We start from the raw sequence: 18005 nt of genomic DNA, 5'->3' as shown, positions 1-18005 counted from the left end.
TTCTGAGAAGCTTGTAGAAATAAAAATGCTTTCGTTAGGGCCTGAAGGTCTCTTGGATATACAACTGAACTCCAAACTACAGGGATAAGTTCCCCTGGAGGAAACAGCTGTGGAGGGTGGACTCTACAGCAATATATGCTGCTGATGTCCTTCCACTGCCAAATCCACACATGGCCAGCTGAGGTAAAATGGATGCCATTCTGCTAGGCTTCCCAACCTTCCCGCCCTGGTGGGGGACCCCAGGATTTCCAGCCTCTTCCCCCGCTCCCCCAAAAAATGGAAGCGGGGGGAGGGGGGAAATGGTGTCAAGGAGCATGGTGAGCCGCCCCATCTCGGAGCGGGCGACGCCGCTGCGCAGCTGCCGCCTCTTTTCCATAGCTGCTCCTCCGAGATGGGCTCAGGCTGAGCCCATCTCAGAGGAGCAGCTACGGAGAAGAGGCGGCAGCGCAGCAGCGTCGCCTGCTCCCTCCACCTCTGAGGTGAATTCTTGGGGGCTGAGGGCTGAATTTGTCAGGCGCGGTGTAGGCATCCCTATGAATGGCAGGAGGGGACCTTTACAGGGGACGGTCGGTCAAGCGACTGTTTCCTCTTCCTTCCTGAGGAAGCGTCGGTGCCTCAGAACCTGGTCGGGCCTTGGCGTTCTCGGAGCACCAATGCGCAGTGGACGCGGTCGCTGGACGATGGTAAGACGTCAGGAGGGAGCTTCTCTCTTCTGAAGATGCCGATTCCCGGGTGGGGCCACTCTCATCTTCCCTCGTCCGCTGCCCAAAGGTGAAATCTCCTGAAATCCCGCTGCCTGGGTTTTTTTTGGGGGGGGGCTTGCAGGCAGCTTTTCTGCCTCCCCACCCCAGTGTCTCCTGGCTCCACCCCCAAATTCCCCAGATATTTCTAGAATTGGACTTGGCAACCCTACATTCTGCTAAAGGCCTTCTATGCTGAAATTGTTGGCAGTACGTTAACAAAAAGCAAAAGAAATTACTTTTTAATGTAACACCTATTTAACAAGTAGAACTCATGGCTTCAAAATACTGCAATGACCATGAGGATAAATGAATTCATGATGGACATTGCCTTCCCATGGTTAGTGACCAGTGTACACCCTCTGATCTATCTAAATAGAGAGATTAAGAGCCAGTATGGAAATTCTTACAGAATTTATGCTTTACATCAGAGTATTTCTCACATTTCTTTGGTACATCTTTTTCTGGATGAAAACTGGTACCATAGCCATAGTTTACTGTTCTTACGTTTTGAGTGTTAACCGTAAGAATGGCACATTCTCAGATTAGGATGTCTTGCTAGATCTATTCACTGAGGTGACTTAATGAGTTAATGAGCTTTACAATAATGTAGAGATTGTTGACTGGAAGGAGGCAAGGGCACAGACACAGCATGCAGTCTGTCCTGTGGGTTGGCTTTGGGAGCACAGAAGCCCTTCCCCCCCACTCAAAAATTGTTTATTTCTCCTGTACATTAAGTGCACCCTAGTATGTTCCAGTACAATGCTTCAGGATTTCTACTCTAACAAAAAATAGTCTATCAAAATTTCTGGATTACCCCCAGTAAAATGAACTTCTGCTAAAGCCCGAGCAAGGAAACAAAAGGTATCCAACATTCTTGACCTCAGCTAAGCTGTTAATGTCAAACTCATCAAGCTGGACCTTGATGACTGACAGCATTTTTAGAAGTGTTGCAAAGAGCCTGCCTGTAGTGCCTTAATTTTAGCTTCATTCAGCTGGAGGAAATTTAGTTGCATTTAAAATTTTATGGCCAACAAACAAGCCTCCAAGAGAGAGGCAGAAGAATCAATATCATGCTTAACTATATAAATCTGGGTTTCATCAGCATAATAGCAAAAGCCAATTCCTATACTTATGAATAACATGTCTCACTTGCAACATATAAATTGCCAACAACAGTGGGATGCCACAATGGCACAAACACATACAAAAGAACAAACACTTACATATACAATAGATGGCTAAGAAGGAACAAAACTGTTTCCCAGTCCTGTCAAACTGAGACAGACTTCCCCAATTTCAGAGTGGAACACAACAACCAATTAATTAATTAATTAAACACATGTGGTGGAAAATACATGAGCTTTACATATGTGGTGGAAAACCTACGGCAAATCCAATCACAAATGGTTCACCCAGAAGCCTATTCTGCGACAGATGATAGCAGAACAGCCCAACTTCACTACCATGTCTTCATCTGCTCAGACTTATTCAGTATACCTTTTCTGTGTGGGTAAACAGCCTGTATATTTTGCCTTCTGTTCTTTGGAATGGTTGAACCCTTCTATAGTTCTATGTGACAGTGATGCAAAGGCGACTTTGTGCTCAGATTCATTAGGAAGGAAGGAAGGAAGGAAGGAAGGAAGGAAGGAAGGAAGGAAGGAAGGAAGGAAGGAAGGAAGGAAGGAAGGAAGGAAGGAAGGAAGGAAGGAAGGAAGGAAGGAAGGAAGGAAAGGTAGAAAGAAACAACTTTAAATGCATTCTCCAAGCTGCTAGCTGACTTGGCTTGGAGAATGCATTTAAAGAGAAGAATGCTTTTTCAAAGCTGGCCAATGGGGTGAGGTGGGGTGGGGGCTTTGAGAGCCACATTACATGTGTGAAAGAGCCACAAGTGGCTCTCGAGCTGCAGTTTGGCCACCCCTGATCTATAGCTATTGGATAATGGGAGGGGAGAATCTTGTTAACAAAACACCTTTCAAACATGTGTGAACACTCCCCCCCCTTTCCTTTTGCTGTCACTATATAAGTGAGAGGCATGATCCAGAAAGAGAATTATCTCCTGCCCCCATGCTGGAGACTCCCTAAGGGAACAACTATTAACTAAGATATAGGGCAGATACCTAGACAACAGGGATCCCCAGTAGATTTTTCCTTACTAAACTACTGCAGACAAATAATACTCACATCTTGTTCTGTACTGGAACTTATCTTCCTGCCTCCAATTAATTTCAGAAGGGAATTTTCAGGGCCCCTCCCCCCATTTTTGTTCCCCCATAGTATAACTGACTCTGGGTTCATAGTATGACCAACTCTGGATAGAATAAATAAAGCAGTGCAGAACTGGAAACCAGACTGCCCTCCAGGAGGGTATCCATAGAAGTCCTGTTCACAAGTTACAGTGAACACATGTACAATCTGTGCAGAGTGTACACTATATTTACCTTGGTATATTCATTTAGTATTTCTCATGTTACATTCAATGCATGTATAGCTGAACATGTGATTGAAACCTTAAATTTATCCAGGTACTGGTCCGCCCTTTCATTTGTAAAGTAAAGTGCATTGGCTGTTCCTTATAAACAGGTTTACACATATACGTGCAGGTTGTATATTACCGTTTTCGCACACAGCTTACCTCGCAGTCACAATCCTGTTCCCTCCACAGCGTTTGTCGGATTTCCCACCATCTGCACTGGAGTTACAGGAAGTGCCGCGGCTTTTGCATTGCAAACGTAAACTGGGTTTTAGCGGTTTACGTTTGCTACACAAAAGCTGCGGCACTTCCTGTAACCTCGGCGCAGATGGTGGGAAATCCGACCAGACACTGCGGAGGGAACACAATTGTGACTGCGAGGTAAGCTGTGTGCGAAAATGGTCTATGTGTTTGCTGTAATGTGCAACCAGGATTGATTGACAAATGGTGGAGAAATCCAGTGTGAAAAGCCATGCTGAAACTGAGTAGGTCTTCTGAAACAGTAGTCTAGGGTTGTGAGCCCCCAAGTCCTAGTGGAGGATCCCCAAATTTGGGGGACTTCTCTCCACTGTGGACCAGCTGGTTGAAGGGGAACCACCCCCACAAACAGGAATGTTACCGTGCAACACCCCCAATGCAATGGTGTTATGCATCGGGGACTTGCATGGAGGATGTTCTGGTTTTGGGGCAAACGCTATGGTTTAAGCCCAATTTAATCTTAGAGTTTGCCCCAAAACCAGAGCATCCCTGATACAATGACATCACTTCTGGGTAATGTCATTGCATCAGGGATGTCGTGAAATGTCCCTGCCCACCCCCAGAATGCCTTCCTAATCCCTCCACTGACCAGCAAGGGAGCCTGGAAATCCTATAGGAGTCCCACCATAGGAGGGATGGTGCTGAGACTTCCTGCTCCTACCTTCAGTTTGTTTGTTTGGGAATAATTTGGCAGAACCAGAATATTTCTGTAAATCTACATGTGCATTGATACTCCATTTATATATCTTCAAATGCCACAAGTCTAGTCCACCAATTTTTCATATTTTAGTATTTATTCACACTAGGGTTGCCAATCCCCAGGTGGGGGCAGGGGATCCCCCGGTTTGGAGGCCCTCCCCCCGCTTCAGGGTTGTCAGAAAGCGGGGAGGAGGGGAGGGAAATATCTGCTGGGAACTCTATTATTCCCTATGGAGATTTGTTCCCATAGAAAATCTTGGAGAATTGATCCACTGGTATCTGGGGCTCCGGAGGGGCTGTTTTTTGGGTTAGAGGCACCAAATTTTCAGTATAGCATCTAGTGCCTCTCCCCAAAATACCCCCCAAGTTTCAAAATGATTGGACCAGGGGGTCCAGTTCTATGAGCCCCAAAAGAAGGTGCCCCTATCCTTCATTATTTCCTATGGAAGGAAGGAATTGAAAAGGAGTGCCGTCCCTTTAAATGTGATGGCCAGAACTCCCTTTGGAGTTCAATTATGCTTGTCATAGCCTTGATCTTGGCTCCACCCTTAGTGTCTCCTGGCTCCACCCCCAAAGTCCCCAGATATTTCTTGAATTGGATTTGGCAACCCTAATTCACACTCATTCCATAATAAATGTGTTTGTCTTGGGTTCCACAGCCATCTTTTTTGTTTGAGGGTTATTGCTGACCCATGGTCAATAGTGATAGGTTGTCTTTAAAGAATACAGAGCAAAAAAACTCTTCCCCCCCTCCCTTAATCTCAGATATTGAAAGTCTGGTCAGTTAAAAAAGTTAAACTGCTTCTGAAAGATATTAAGTGCCTGATTTCAAATACAAACGCTTACTTCAACAATAATGCAACAGTTTTCTGAAAAGATTAAACGGTTTTGGTAAAAAGAAGCCCAAAATGGAAGAAAAATATCCCCTCAGGTACATTAACTTTGTGAGGGAGGAAAAGGTTCCAGCCTCTAAAATAAAGAGATCTATTTTGGAAAGAATCCTAGCAGTTACCTCATTGTTCCACTGAAGTTTTAGAAAAATTATATAATTAGAAAGATGAGGAGATCAAGTATTTAGAAAGCCATCATAAGTAATAGAAAATGGACTTTCCAAGAATGCCAGACATTTCCTTCACGGCAAGGGGCATGAAGTCCCACACTTCTCAATATAGCTATCCAGTTCTAATCAGACAAAAGCATCGACAGCATTGCCAGGGTTGCATTATTGCATTGCAATATTGTTTCACATTTTTACTTTCTCTTGTGTTTCATCTTACTAGCTTTATATCTTGTCAAGAGGATAAAGATAAATCCTGCATGAACATGTGTACATGTTTGTAAGAAAGAGTCCATGCACATTCATTTTACAAATGAAATTGGGCACCTGTACACGGATAAATGTGTGGTTTCAATCACATATTCAGCTGTTTGTGCATGGGATATAACAGGTGAATTACTTAACACATGCATAAAGAAAAATCAAGTGCACATTGTACATCGATTGTATGTACATTCACTAATTTGTGGACAGGTCTTCAGAGTCAGTTTAGATTCACTGAGCATTATGTTTCTGAAGAAAACATGCTGAAGTAATTGCTGAAAAGGAGTCATTGCAACCTTTTCTTCAAGATTCATAAAATGCTTAAGAAGAGCCATGATGAGACTATATTGTTCAGACAATGCAACAGCTAACTGAATTAGCACTACAGGGGCCTGATAGTTACACACAATGGAAACAAGATTGTGGTTCATCTATAAATAGGATGCAAAAAAAGTTATAGCTGCATAAAAGAAAGGGAAGAGGGCAACTCAGCATCATGCCCCTGGGAATATGTCAGCTTTGGTATTTGACAGAACAAGTACATGTAAAAGATTAAATTTCTTTGACTAAGTCAAACAAATGAAACATATTTCTTATGTAACATGAGACCAATTATTGGTCTCATATTGGTCTTAGTGCTTGTGGGGAAGGGCAGCAGTGGGAGGGCTTCTAGTGTCCTGGCCCCACTGTTGGACCTCCTGACAACACCTGGGGTTTTTTTTTGCCACTTTGTGACACAGAGTGTTGGACTGGATGGGCCATTGGCCTGATCCAACATGGCTTCTCTTATGTTCTTATGTCTATCTGGAATAATGAATTTGCATAGGCAACAACACTATTCAAAGCATTGACCATTACAGAATATTAACACTTTAACAGGCAAACTTCTCTGCCCAAGAACTTTCATATAACGTGAATTTTCTCTTACATGTTAGCTCAATATCATACCTGATATTCATATTCTGTGAAAGGCAGGAGCCTGGAATCTTTGAAGGATGTGGCTGAACCATTGTACACAAGTACCAAGTCCACAGGTAGCTGGCTGGCTGTTGCTTGTCTTCGGTAAAGCTCAAAACACAAGATCCTTCCATTTGGCTTCTTTGGGCCTGTCCATTCCACAGAAAGAACAGACTGGAATCCATCACTGTTTGTCTGTACATCTATTAGAGGGGCTGGCTGGATTTCAGGTGGTGCTTCCAGAGTCTGTATGGAAGTCCATTCACTGGAAGTGCAACCCAGGAGTGTGCAAGCTTGCACTTGGACTTCATACCTTTAGAAATACAAATTAGATCCCAGTTAGTAGAACATATATTTGGATATAAGTTACATTAAAATGTTTATAAAGTAAAGGTAGTCCGAACTGGGGAGGTCATTAGCAACCTTTTTGCTATTTTTTTAGACACCTCTCAAACCCCAATGCTTTCTTTCAAAACAAATGAATACTATACTATTAATCATTTCTTTCATCTTGGGCCTTGGTATAGTGCTGATCTGGAAATTTAGTTGAATTCCTCAGGTAAACTGTGAACTACAGTCCCATCTGTGCTTCAATGAACAGGTGGAGCTCTTGCAAAGGTAATTTTTTTTTATTCACTCCATACTTCATTCCTCCCTTTGTGTGACTATAGCTGTATCCTTGTTTGAAGTAAATGGAGAATGGTGTGATCACAAGAAAACAGTCTGATAGTGTTTTATGTGATAATCGTTATGTTTATTTCTTAGGAACACTATAGTTTGAATATGTTTGATGTGATAACCGTTACATTTCTTTTGACCTGGGAAAAACAGCATTTCTCTAAATCTGCAGTCTGGTTATGTAACTGTCACATGCGCTAGTTACCTATCTAAGCTCATATCACATTGAAGAATTATAACAGGGATGACCAAACTATGGCTCTTTCATACATACTGTGTGGCTCCCAGAGGTCAAGGAGGAAGTAAATGCAGGTTTACTCTCAAGTAAGCTTGCTTAGAATTGGGACCTCAGTCAGCCTCTGAGCACTGACCCATACGTAGGTGAAGGGCTTTTTTTGAGCAGGAACGCAGTTCTGGCTGGCTTGGCATTGGGGTGTGTAACTTAAAATGCAAATGAGTTCCTGCAGGGATTTTTCTACAAGAAAGCCCTGTGTGAAACAATGGTGACATCAGGGGATGTGACCTAATATGCAAATGAGGCCCTACTGGGCTTTTTCTACAAAAAAAGCCCTGCATAGGTGAATATTTCCACCATGTATAAATTGGGGAAAGAGCGGGAAACAGATTATCCCTGCTGTAGGCTGATCCTGCATTGACCAGGGGGTTGGACTAGTCCCACTGCATCATTCAGTAAACTGGATGTCAAGCTGATCAGCTTTCTCTGTGCTTCAAGCCAGCATGATAGGGCTACCTAGTTCAGTGATGCAAACAAAGGACATTATCAGATCACCCATTCCATCATCAAGCAAAATGGAAGTCAAGCTGAACAGCCCTCACTCTGCTAAAAACCAACAGATGTGATGCGATACCCAGTTTGTTGGATGATGTAATTGGTGATCTAATAATGCCCCCCCCCCCTTTTTGCAACCCTGAACTATGTGACCCTATCATGCTGGATTGTAGCACAGGACTGCTCAGCTTGACATACAGTTTGCTGGATTGAGCAGTGGGTGATCTCATAACGTCCATTTTTGCATCACTGATCTTTTTGCCCCCCGCCTCTCGGCACCCTAGGCAATTGCCTAGTTTGCCTAGCAGGAGGGCCGGCCCTGTTAACAAGAACAGTTGCTTCTGAAGATGATCATTCCTAGGCATTGTATTCATAAGTATCATTAAACAAAAGTTGTCCTTGAATTCTCACCCTTTACAAAAAGATTTTTGAACTTTGGTCACAATAATTATAAGGTGTTTTGTACGGAAGAAATACTAGACAAACACAAGTCAGTTTGTTCTGTGTAACTTTATTATAGAATCATCTCCTATATAAATGCTGAAAAAGAAAAAAAATCTATTTAATGTTTTGATGCCACATGGTTCTGTATTGTATATAGCTTGACTGTTGAACTGTGGGTTCTTATAATATCTGATATCATAATCTTCAGTTGGGGGCTGGGGATCCCCTGGTTTGGAGGCCCTCCCCCACTTCAGGGTTATCAGAAAGCTGGGGGAGGGGGGGTTGAACGTCCACTGGGCACTCCTACAAAAACTACGGATTATTATATCCTACGGAGATTAATCCCGATAGGGTATAATAGAGAGAATCAATCCATGAGTATCTGGGGCACTGAGGGTTGGTTTTTGAAGTAGAGGCACCAAAATTTCAGCATAGCATGTGGTGCCTCTACTTTAAAAAAATCCAGTTCCAAAAGGATTGGACCGGGGGTCCAATTCTATGATCCCTGAAATTAGGTGCCCCCATCCTCCATTATTTCCAATGAAGGGAAGGCATTTTAAAGGAGCACAGTCCTTTTAAATGTGATGGCCAGAACTACCTTTGGAATGCTTGTCACAACCTTGCTCCTGGCTTCGCTCCCAACATCTCCTGGCTCCGCCCCTCAAAGTCTCCAGTTATTTCTTGAGTCAGGCCTGGCAACCTGATATAATAATGACTTTTTTAGAGCTGTCTGTCCATTAGTCCCAGAAGAAAAATCTCTGGTTTCAATTTTATATTAATCTTTAGAATCTTCTGGATTAATGAATTTATTTGTATCCCAAATATTTTGGCTTTGTTACATTTCTACCATAAATGATAGAAAGATCAAGAAAGAGATCTACAAGCTAAGAGATTTTGCAGATGATTTGGTGTCAGTATTGGAAGACCCTTTAAAGGGAATTGATTTAACGGCAAAATTGAAATAATTTTGTGAATTAGTGGGTTTTAAAATTAATAAATAGAAAACAAAGATGTTAACAAAATATAAAAATACAAGAACAACTAGAACTGATTAATAAAACTAGTTTTAAGTTGAAAAAAGGTAAAATAACTTGGCATTACATTGACAAATATGAATTATATGTAATTTCAAAATTATTATAGTAAGCCGTGCAATGAAGTTTTAAAAGACATGTTAAGATGGGATAAAGTGCAACTGTCTTTGATAGGGAGAATATTCATTATTAAGATAAATGATTCACCCAGAATGTTATTTTTGTTTCAGATAGTACCTGTTTTGACAACAGATCCAGGGCTTTTTTTGTAGCAGGAACTCTTTTGCATATTAGGCCACACACCCCCTGATGTAGCCAATCCTCCAAGAGCTTACAGGACTCTTAGTACAGGGCCTACTGGAAGCTCCAGGAAGATTGGCTACATCAGGGGTGTGTGGCTTAATATGCAAAGGAGATCCTGCTACAAAAAAAGCCCTGGATGTACCATGTTAACATGGCAGAAAGATGTTCCTAATTTTGTATGGCAAAGGGGAAAATGAGTTACATATAAGGTATAACAAGATGGAAAGGAAAAAGGAGGTCTGGGGTTACCTGATTTTGGCTGTTTGCTGTGGATGAAAGAATGGGTGTTGTTGAGAAACAGAAGGTTATTGGAGTCAGAAGATAATGATCTGAGATTTGATTGGCATGTTTATTGGTGGTCTTATAAGGTTAATGTGAGTGTGAATTTTAAAATCCATTATATTAGATGAGCTATTCTGAGAATATGAAATAGATATAACCAGTGTTCCCTCTAAGCTGAGTTAGCGTGAGCTAGCTCACAGATTTTATTTATTTGTATTTATTATATTTATTTGTTCCTGGAGAACGGCGATCTGGCAACAGTGATCCATGCAACGGTCACCTCGAGGCTGGACTATTGCAATGCCCTCTACATGGGGCTGCCCCTGTGCCGAACCCGGAAGTTGCAGCTAGTGCAGAATGCCACTGCCCGGCTGTTGTTTGTCATGGGTGCTGGGGGCCCTGCAGAAGAAGCCGAGCCTGCAGAAGAAACTGTGCCCCTGCCACCTGCACCAGTGCCCCTGCCTCCTGCTGGAGAAGATCCAAGCCCCCCTGCCTCGCCCTCTCGGGTGGCTCGTGTGCGTGACCGCCTTCGTCAGGACCTCAGGGATCGGAGGAGGGCGGCACGCTCACGAGCAAGACGCTCCCTGAGCCCTGAGTTTTGAAAGGATTCTGGCCCTTCTAGGAGTGAGGGTGCTTGAGTCTCAGCAGGATCCTGGCTGCCCTCTGAGTCAGCAATTAGCCCAAATGGACAACAGAAAGCAGAGGGCTATATAGCTGTGGGCTTTGAGAGAAGGCTTTGTGGAAGCAACTAGTCACTTACCTGACATTCTAGCATCCACTTCAGCTTCTGACTTCGGCTTCTGGACCCCCTGACTCTGGCATTGACTTCTGGACCCCCTGACTTCGGCTTTTGAACCTCTGACCTACGATACCTGGACTGTGATTTGGTTTTGGCACTTTGGACCCTCCTTGCTACCCAGCTACAGACCTTGGACTGCCCTTGGACTTTGCCTGGCCTGGCCCTAGCCCGTGACAGATTGCTTCCACCACCACAAACACCCATTCCACAGGATGGATGCTGAAGCAAGTGGAACTGCAGGACTACTGGCTGCTCTCCAAGCCCAGGTACAGCAGCTGACACAGGCAGTAGTGCACTTGCAGCAACAACCTGCGGCCAGTGCTCCAGCCAAGTGCCCAGTTCCCCCACCTGACAGATTTGGGGGTGCTGTGGAAGAATTTCCTAATTTCCTGGCGCAGTGTCGGCTGTACTTCGAGCTAAGAGCACGGGACTTTCCCAATGACAAAACAAAGGTGTGTTTCATCATTAGTCTGTTAAAGGGGCAGGCGGCCAAGTGGGCCACACCCCTACTGGTTGAGTCCTCTCCCCTGCTGACTGATTACCAGGGGTTTGAGGCCCACCTGTCTGCTGCCTTCTCAAACCCAGTCCAAGCAGCTACAGCCAACTGGAAAATCAGGGCCCTGAAACAAGGCAAATCCTCAGTGGCTCAGTACGCCACCGAATTCAAGCTCCTGGCCCAAGACTTGGCGTGGAATGAGGCTGCCCAGATAGACCAGTTTACCGAAGGGTTGGCGGAGGAAGTCCTGGACGAACTGGCCAGGGTGGAGCAGCCACCCACGCTCCAAGGACTTATCACCCTCTGCCTCCGCATCGATGGCCGCCTGGAAAGTCGCCGCCAATCCAAGACCAGAGGCGCAAGCTCCCTGCACCGTGCCACTCGGCTCCTCTTCCATCCCCAGCTAGTACCAGAGATGAGGGTGAGCCTATGCAGCTTGGAGCTGCTCGACCCCGCCTGACTCCAGAAGAAAAGGCCAGATGCCGCACGCAGAATCTGTGCCTCTACTGCGGCACGGCAGGCCACTATGCCTCTGGCTGCCCTGCTAAGCGTCGGATACCCGGACCTTCATTGCCACCGCCGCCAAAAGGGCAGCCCCAGGCGTAAGTGGACCCTCCACCCTGGGGCGACTAGCTGGGTCCTCCGAACAGCAGGCTGATACCCCGGGCCTGTTCCTGCTACCAGTCAAACTCCGTCTGCCCGATGGACGCTGGCTGTTCGTGTATGCCATGCTGGACTCGGGAGCGACCCACTGTTTTGTAGATGCTGCCTTTGTAAAGCAGCACCAGATCCCAGGGCAGACAAAAGAGATTCCAATGCTGGTGGAGGCTATTGACGGGTGCCTCCTCCGTTCTGGCCCCATCACCCAGGAGACCTGTCCCATGACCTTCCACGTCCAGCAGCACCAAGAACAGCTGCAGTTTGATGTCGCCCGCATGCCTCGCTTCCCGCTAATTCTAGGCCTTTCCTGGCTGAAGCTGCACAACCCCATTGTGGACTCCGAGACCCATGCCACCATCTGACTCCTCCCACCACTCTAGCAGCCGGCATCCCGAGTGGTGGTCCTCAGTTCCCTCAGAAGTATGCGGATTTCACCGATGTCTTTGAAGAGACAGGAGCTGATCAGCTTCCCCCCCACCGGCCCTATGACTGTGCCATTGATTTGGTACCTGGGGCACCACTCCCGGTGGGGCGTCTGTACCCAATGTCAGAGCCTGAGCTGGCAGCTCTGTGAGACTTCCTGGACAAGAACCTGAAACGCGGATTCATCCAACTCTCAACCTCTCCCCTGTCTGCCCCAGTCCTCTTCGTGAAGAAGAAAAGTGGGGAGCTCCGGCTGTGCAATGACTACCGGGCCCTGAACAAGATCACTATCCGCGACCGGTACCCTCTACCACTGATCCCTGAACTCTTGGATCGCTTAAAGGGAGCCCAAATCTACACCAAGCTGGACCTCCGTGGAGCATACAATTTGGTGCGCATACGGCCCGGAGATGAGTGGAAGACCGCGTTTGGGACCCGATACGGGCAGTACGAGCACCTGATGATGCCCTTCGGACTGACCAACACCCCCGCTGTCTTCCAGAGGTTCATGAATGATGTATTCCGGGACCTGCTCAACCGCTTCGCGATCATATACCTAGATGACACCCTGATTTACTCCTGCAATCCTGCCCAGCACGCCGAGCACGTTCGCCAGTCCTGCAGCGCCTATGAGCCCACGGCCTCTACGCCAAGCTGGAGAAGTGCGACTTTGACCTGCGTTCCGTCGAGTTCCTTGGTCACATTGTGTCACCGCAGGGAATACTCATGGACCCCAGAAAAGTGTAAGCGGTCCTGACCTGGCAGGCTCCTCAGAATCGCAAGGATCTGCAGCGGTTCCTTGGTTTCGCCAACTACTATCGACAATTCATTACGGCCTATGCATCCCTGACCACGCCCCTGACTCAACTACTCCGCCCCAAAGAACCCTTCCACTGGTCCCCAGAGGCCGATAATGCCTTCTCCACCCTGAAGACCCGCTTCGCCACCGGGCCACTCCTGAGATACCCCGACCCCCAGCTTCCCTTTACGGTGGAAGCTGATGCCTCCAACGTGGCCCTAGGAGCAGTGCTGTCCCAGCGCGAGGAGCCGTCCCAGCCACTCCAGCCCTGCGCCTATTACTCGTGCCAGCTCACTGCTGCAGAGAGGAACTATACCATCTGGGAGAGGGAGTTGCTCGCGATCAAGGCGGCTTTTGAGGTTTGGAGACTTTACCTTGAAGGGGCTCACCATCCTGTCCAAGTGCTCACCGACCACCGGAACTTGGAGCATCTCCAGACCACCCGCCATCTCAACCAGCGCCAGATCCGGTGGTCCCTATTCTTCTCCCGCTTCGACTTCAGGATCACCTACATCCCCCATACCCAGAACCGGAAAGCCGATGCGCTCTCGCGGAAACCGGAATACGACCCTGCTTCAACTGAGACCGCGCCTGCTGCTCCCATCCTGCCACCCTCAGTGTTTGCAGCCACCTCCACTTCACCCGCACTCGTGGAGGACATTCGTACTAGCCAGGGCAATGATCCCTGGGTCCAGCAACACCTCCAGGCACTCCAAGATGGCTCAACAGGCGAGTTCACGACTCGAGGCGGCCTCTTGCTACACCGTGAATGCCTCTATGTGCCGCCCGGGCCCTTGCGGGCAGAAGTGCTACGCCTGACCCATGACGCGTTACCCACTGGGCATTTTGGACAGCATAAGACCACCCACTTGCTGACACGGGAATTCTGGTGGCCACGAGTTCGCTCCAATGTTGCCCGTTATGTCAATTCCTGTGACGTCTGCCGACGGGCCAAAGACATCCCAGCCAAACCCCCAGGATTGTTACAGCCCTTGCCCACACCCTCAGGACCCTGGGATACCATCTTGATGGACTTCATCCCAGAACTTCCACGATCCAAGGGTCAGACGTGTCTTAGTGGTCGTCGACCTGTTTACAAAGAGGGCCCACTTCATTCCGTGCCCGAAACTTCCCACAGCTCAGGAGACAGCCCAGCTCTACCTGCAACACATCTTTCGTCTGCACGGACTCCCAGCCTACCTAATCTCAGACCGGGGCCCCCAGTTCTCCTCTCGGTTCTGGCAAGCCCTCCATTCCAGCCTGGGTACTCGAGTGCACCTGTCCTCGGCCTACCACCCACAGACGGATGGTCAGACGGAGCGCACCAATGCCACGCTAGAGCAATATCTCCGCTGTTACACCTGTCATCAGCAGGATGACTGGGCCACCCTGTTGCCCCTAGCGGAGTTAGCGTACAACAACGCGGTCCATTCATCCACCCAAATGACCCCGTTTGCTGCAACCTACGGGTACCACCCTTGGTTCTTCCCAGCAATCCTCCCACCCACGAATGTCCCCGCCGTTGATGCCTACCTGCAAGAACTGCGTGCCAGCCAAGACTTGCTCCGAGAGCAGCTACAGCGGGCCAAGGAGGCATATAAACTGGCTGCGGACCGGAAGAGGCAAGAGGGCCCTCCAGTGCAGCCGGGGGATCATGTGTGGCTCTCAACTCGCTACCTGCGCCGGCCTGGTCGGTCTCACAAGCTGGATGCACGGTTCATTGGACCCTACCCCGTCAGGGAACAAATAAACCCCGTCGCCTTCAGGCTCCAGTTGCCACCCCACCTCCGCATTCACCCTGTGTTCCATCACTCCCTCCTTGTCCCGGCTGCACCCCCTGACCCAGCTCGGCCTCCTTCCCCAACACCACCACCGCCGGTGCTGGTGGATGATCAAGAAGAATATGATGTGCGCCAAATCCTGGACTCCCAGTACCATCGTGGAGGCCTCCAGTACCTTGTGGACTGGGAGGGATACAGCCCGAAAGATCGGTCTTGGGAGCCTGTGGACAACCTTCATGCCTCGGACTTGGTGCAGCAATTCCACACCGACCACCCCGACCTCCCAGGCCCTTCGACGGAGGGGGGCCCTGGGGGGGGGAGATAGTGTCATGGGTGCTGGGGACCCTGCAGAAGAAACTGTGCCCCTGCCACCTGCACCAGTGCCCCTGCCTCCTGCTGGAGAAGATCCAAGCCCCCCTGCCTCGCCCTCTCGGGTGGCTCGTGTGCGTGATCGCCTTCGTCAGGACCTCAGGGATCAGAGGAGGGCGGCACGCTCACGAGCAAGACGCTCCCTGAGCCCTGAGTTTTGAAAGGATTCTGGTCCTTCTAGGAGTGAGGGTGCTTGAGTCTCAGCAGGATCCTGGCTGCCCTCTGAGTCAGCAATTAGCCCAAATGGGCAACAGACAGCAGAGGGCTATATAGCTATGGGCTTTGAGAGAAGGCTTTGTGGAAGCAACTAGTCACTTACCTGACATTCTAGCATCCACTTCGGCTTCTGGACCCCCTGACTCTGGCATTGACTTCTGGACCCCCTGACTTCGGCTTCTGAACCTCTGACCTACGATACCTGGACTGTGATTCGGTTTTGGCGCTTTGGACCCTCCTTGCTACCCAGCTACAGACCTTGGACTGCCCCTGGACTTCGCCTGGCCTGGCCCCAGTCCGTGACATTGTTAGGGCTCCCTAGACGGGAGCACATTCAGCCGGGGCTCCGGGGACTGCATTGGCTGCTGATAACATACCGAGTTTGGTACAAGGTTCTGGTTATGACCTTTAAAGCCCTTTATGGCCTGGGACCTACCTACCTTAGGGACCGTCTCTCCCCACATGTTCCCCAGAGAGTGCTGAGATCGGGGTCTCAGAACCTCCTTATAATCCCTGGGCCAAAGGAGGCCCGTCTGAAAGCGACCAGAGACAGGGGCTTTTCGATTGCAGCCCCCTGTTGGTGGAACCAGCTCTTGGAGGAAGTGAGGGCCCTGTGGAACCTTGAACAGTTCCGCAGGGCCTGTAAAACAGCCCTCTTCCGGTTGGCATACAACTAATTGATATTGGGATGCCTGAATATTTAAACTTTGAACATCAGAATATTGAACACTGGAATACTTGAAGAATTGATTTAAGGAAAAAGTAGCATAGTGCATATTGATGTGAGTTTTATGTATTTTTATGTATTTTATTGTATAATTATTAATGTATTTTAAACTGATCTTTTGTTAGCTTTTTGTATTGTAAGCCGCCCTGAGCCCGTCTTGGTGGGGTAGGGCAGGATATAAATCGAACAAATAAATAAATAAATAATTGATTTATATCCTTCCCTCCCTGCCAAAGCAGGCTCACACATTTTTGTCTTAGCTCAGGAAAAATAGCCATATAGCACAATAATTTATAAAGTAGCTCACAACTTTAATGCCAGTAGTTCACAACTTTAATAGCAGTAGCTCAGAAAGTAGAATTTTTGCTCACAAGACTCTGCAACTTAGAGGAAACACTGGGTATAAACCTAGGTTGTATCCCAAAACACCCTTTTGGTTCTCTACATGAGAAGCATTTTATAGATGAGAATGATAATTAAACATAAATGGTTAACATATTGTGACATATTAGATTTTTCTCAAGGAGACTTAAAGTGAAAGTAAGAGAAGATTTGGTAATAGGATAAATTTGCCAGTGGTATTTTTATGCACAATTATTATAAAGATTCATAGTACATAAAAGATTTCATGGTTTTGAGCAATCTAAAACTGAATTCGAAATAGAATTACATAAAAATGACGAATATATTATTGCTAAAATGCATAAAGTCTTGTTGAAATTTGAGACAGAGGATGAATGAATTAAAGAAGCTATGATAAAATAGTCCCAGAACTTTGGATATAATATACAAATGGAGCAATGGGAAAATATGTAGATGAAGGGTCTTCAATTCACATTGAACTCTAATCTAAAAGAGAATTTTTAAAAATTGATGGTGTATGTCTCAAGAGAAATTAGCAAAAATGTATAAGAATATTTTGAATGTATGTGGAAATGTGAACAAAAAGATGGAATAAAGAATAATACTTAATTACAAGAATTATCATTTTAAAAATTACAGTGCAGCTGGAGGAGCTTGATAATAAAAGCCATCATACATCTTTTTTGTGATATACCTGTGAGTGCTGAGGGCAAACATTTCTTTATAAGATTTTTCTTAAGTTTACACAGCAGGACATCTTCACTAAAATACTGTTTTTAATGGTCCAGTTCAAACCTCATTCTTACTGCATCATTTATGCTTCCACATCAGCCCCCTTCTCTTTCAATTGTAATCCTAAACAAGAGTTGCACCCTTTTAAGTATATCGATGTCAATAGACTTAGAAAAGTGTAATTCAGCTTAAGATGGCACTGTTTGTCTCCTTGTCCCATTGGTATTGCCCACTTCCCAAATCATTGTGACTAATAAGGATAGCCTGGAGAAAAATAGTCTATCCCTTTAACGGAGGCTTAATGGGGTGATATAAATTATCTCCATGCCATGAAGAGCTTCCACACATTTAGCTTCTATTTAAACGGATGGGTCATTTTTCTTCAGGCCTTTTGGCAATGTGGGTAATCAACCAAAAGATAGATTTAGGTAGGTAGCCATTTTGGTCTGAAGCAGCAGAACAGTTTGAATCCAGAAGTACCTTTACGGTCAACAATGTATACATTCACACTTCTTTGGCATCTGAAGAAGCTTATACCTCGAAGAAGTAACTGAAGAAGCATACAAAAGCTTATACTTTGAATAAAACTCTGTTGATCTTAAAGGTACCACTGGACTTTAACCAACAAAGATATATTTTGGTTATGGGAGATAGTTGAATC

The 18005-nt window shown here is 46.6% G+C and overlaps 1 protein-coding gene across 1 annotated transcript in view; it reads right to left on the bottom strand.

Annotated features, from left to right (window-relative positions):
• USH2A (usherin) overlaps nt 1–18005 on the bottom strand; it is a 1244521-nt gene that overhangs the window by 74027 nt on the left and 1152489 nt on the right. Inside the window, exon 64 of the mRNA XM_060246775.1 lies at nt 6440–6761. Within this exon, the coding sequence (XP_060102758.1) occupies nt 6440–6761 (322 nt within the window). The remainder of the gene's footprint in view (nt 1–6439; nt 6762–18005) is intronic.

Source organism: Heteronotia binoei, chromosome 1 (assembly GCF_032191835.1).
Source record: "Heteronotia binoei isolate CCM8104 ecotype False Entrance Well chromosome 1, APGP_CSIRO_Hbin_v1, whole genome shotgun sequence".
NCBI lineage: Eukaryota > Metazoa > Chordata > Lepidosauria > Squamata > Gekkonidae > Heteronotia > Heteronotia binoei.
The sequence above is the reverse complement of the archived record's forward strand: the minus strand, read 5'-3'. Positions and strand labels throughout refer to the sequence as shown.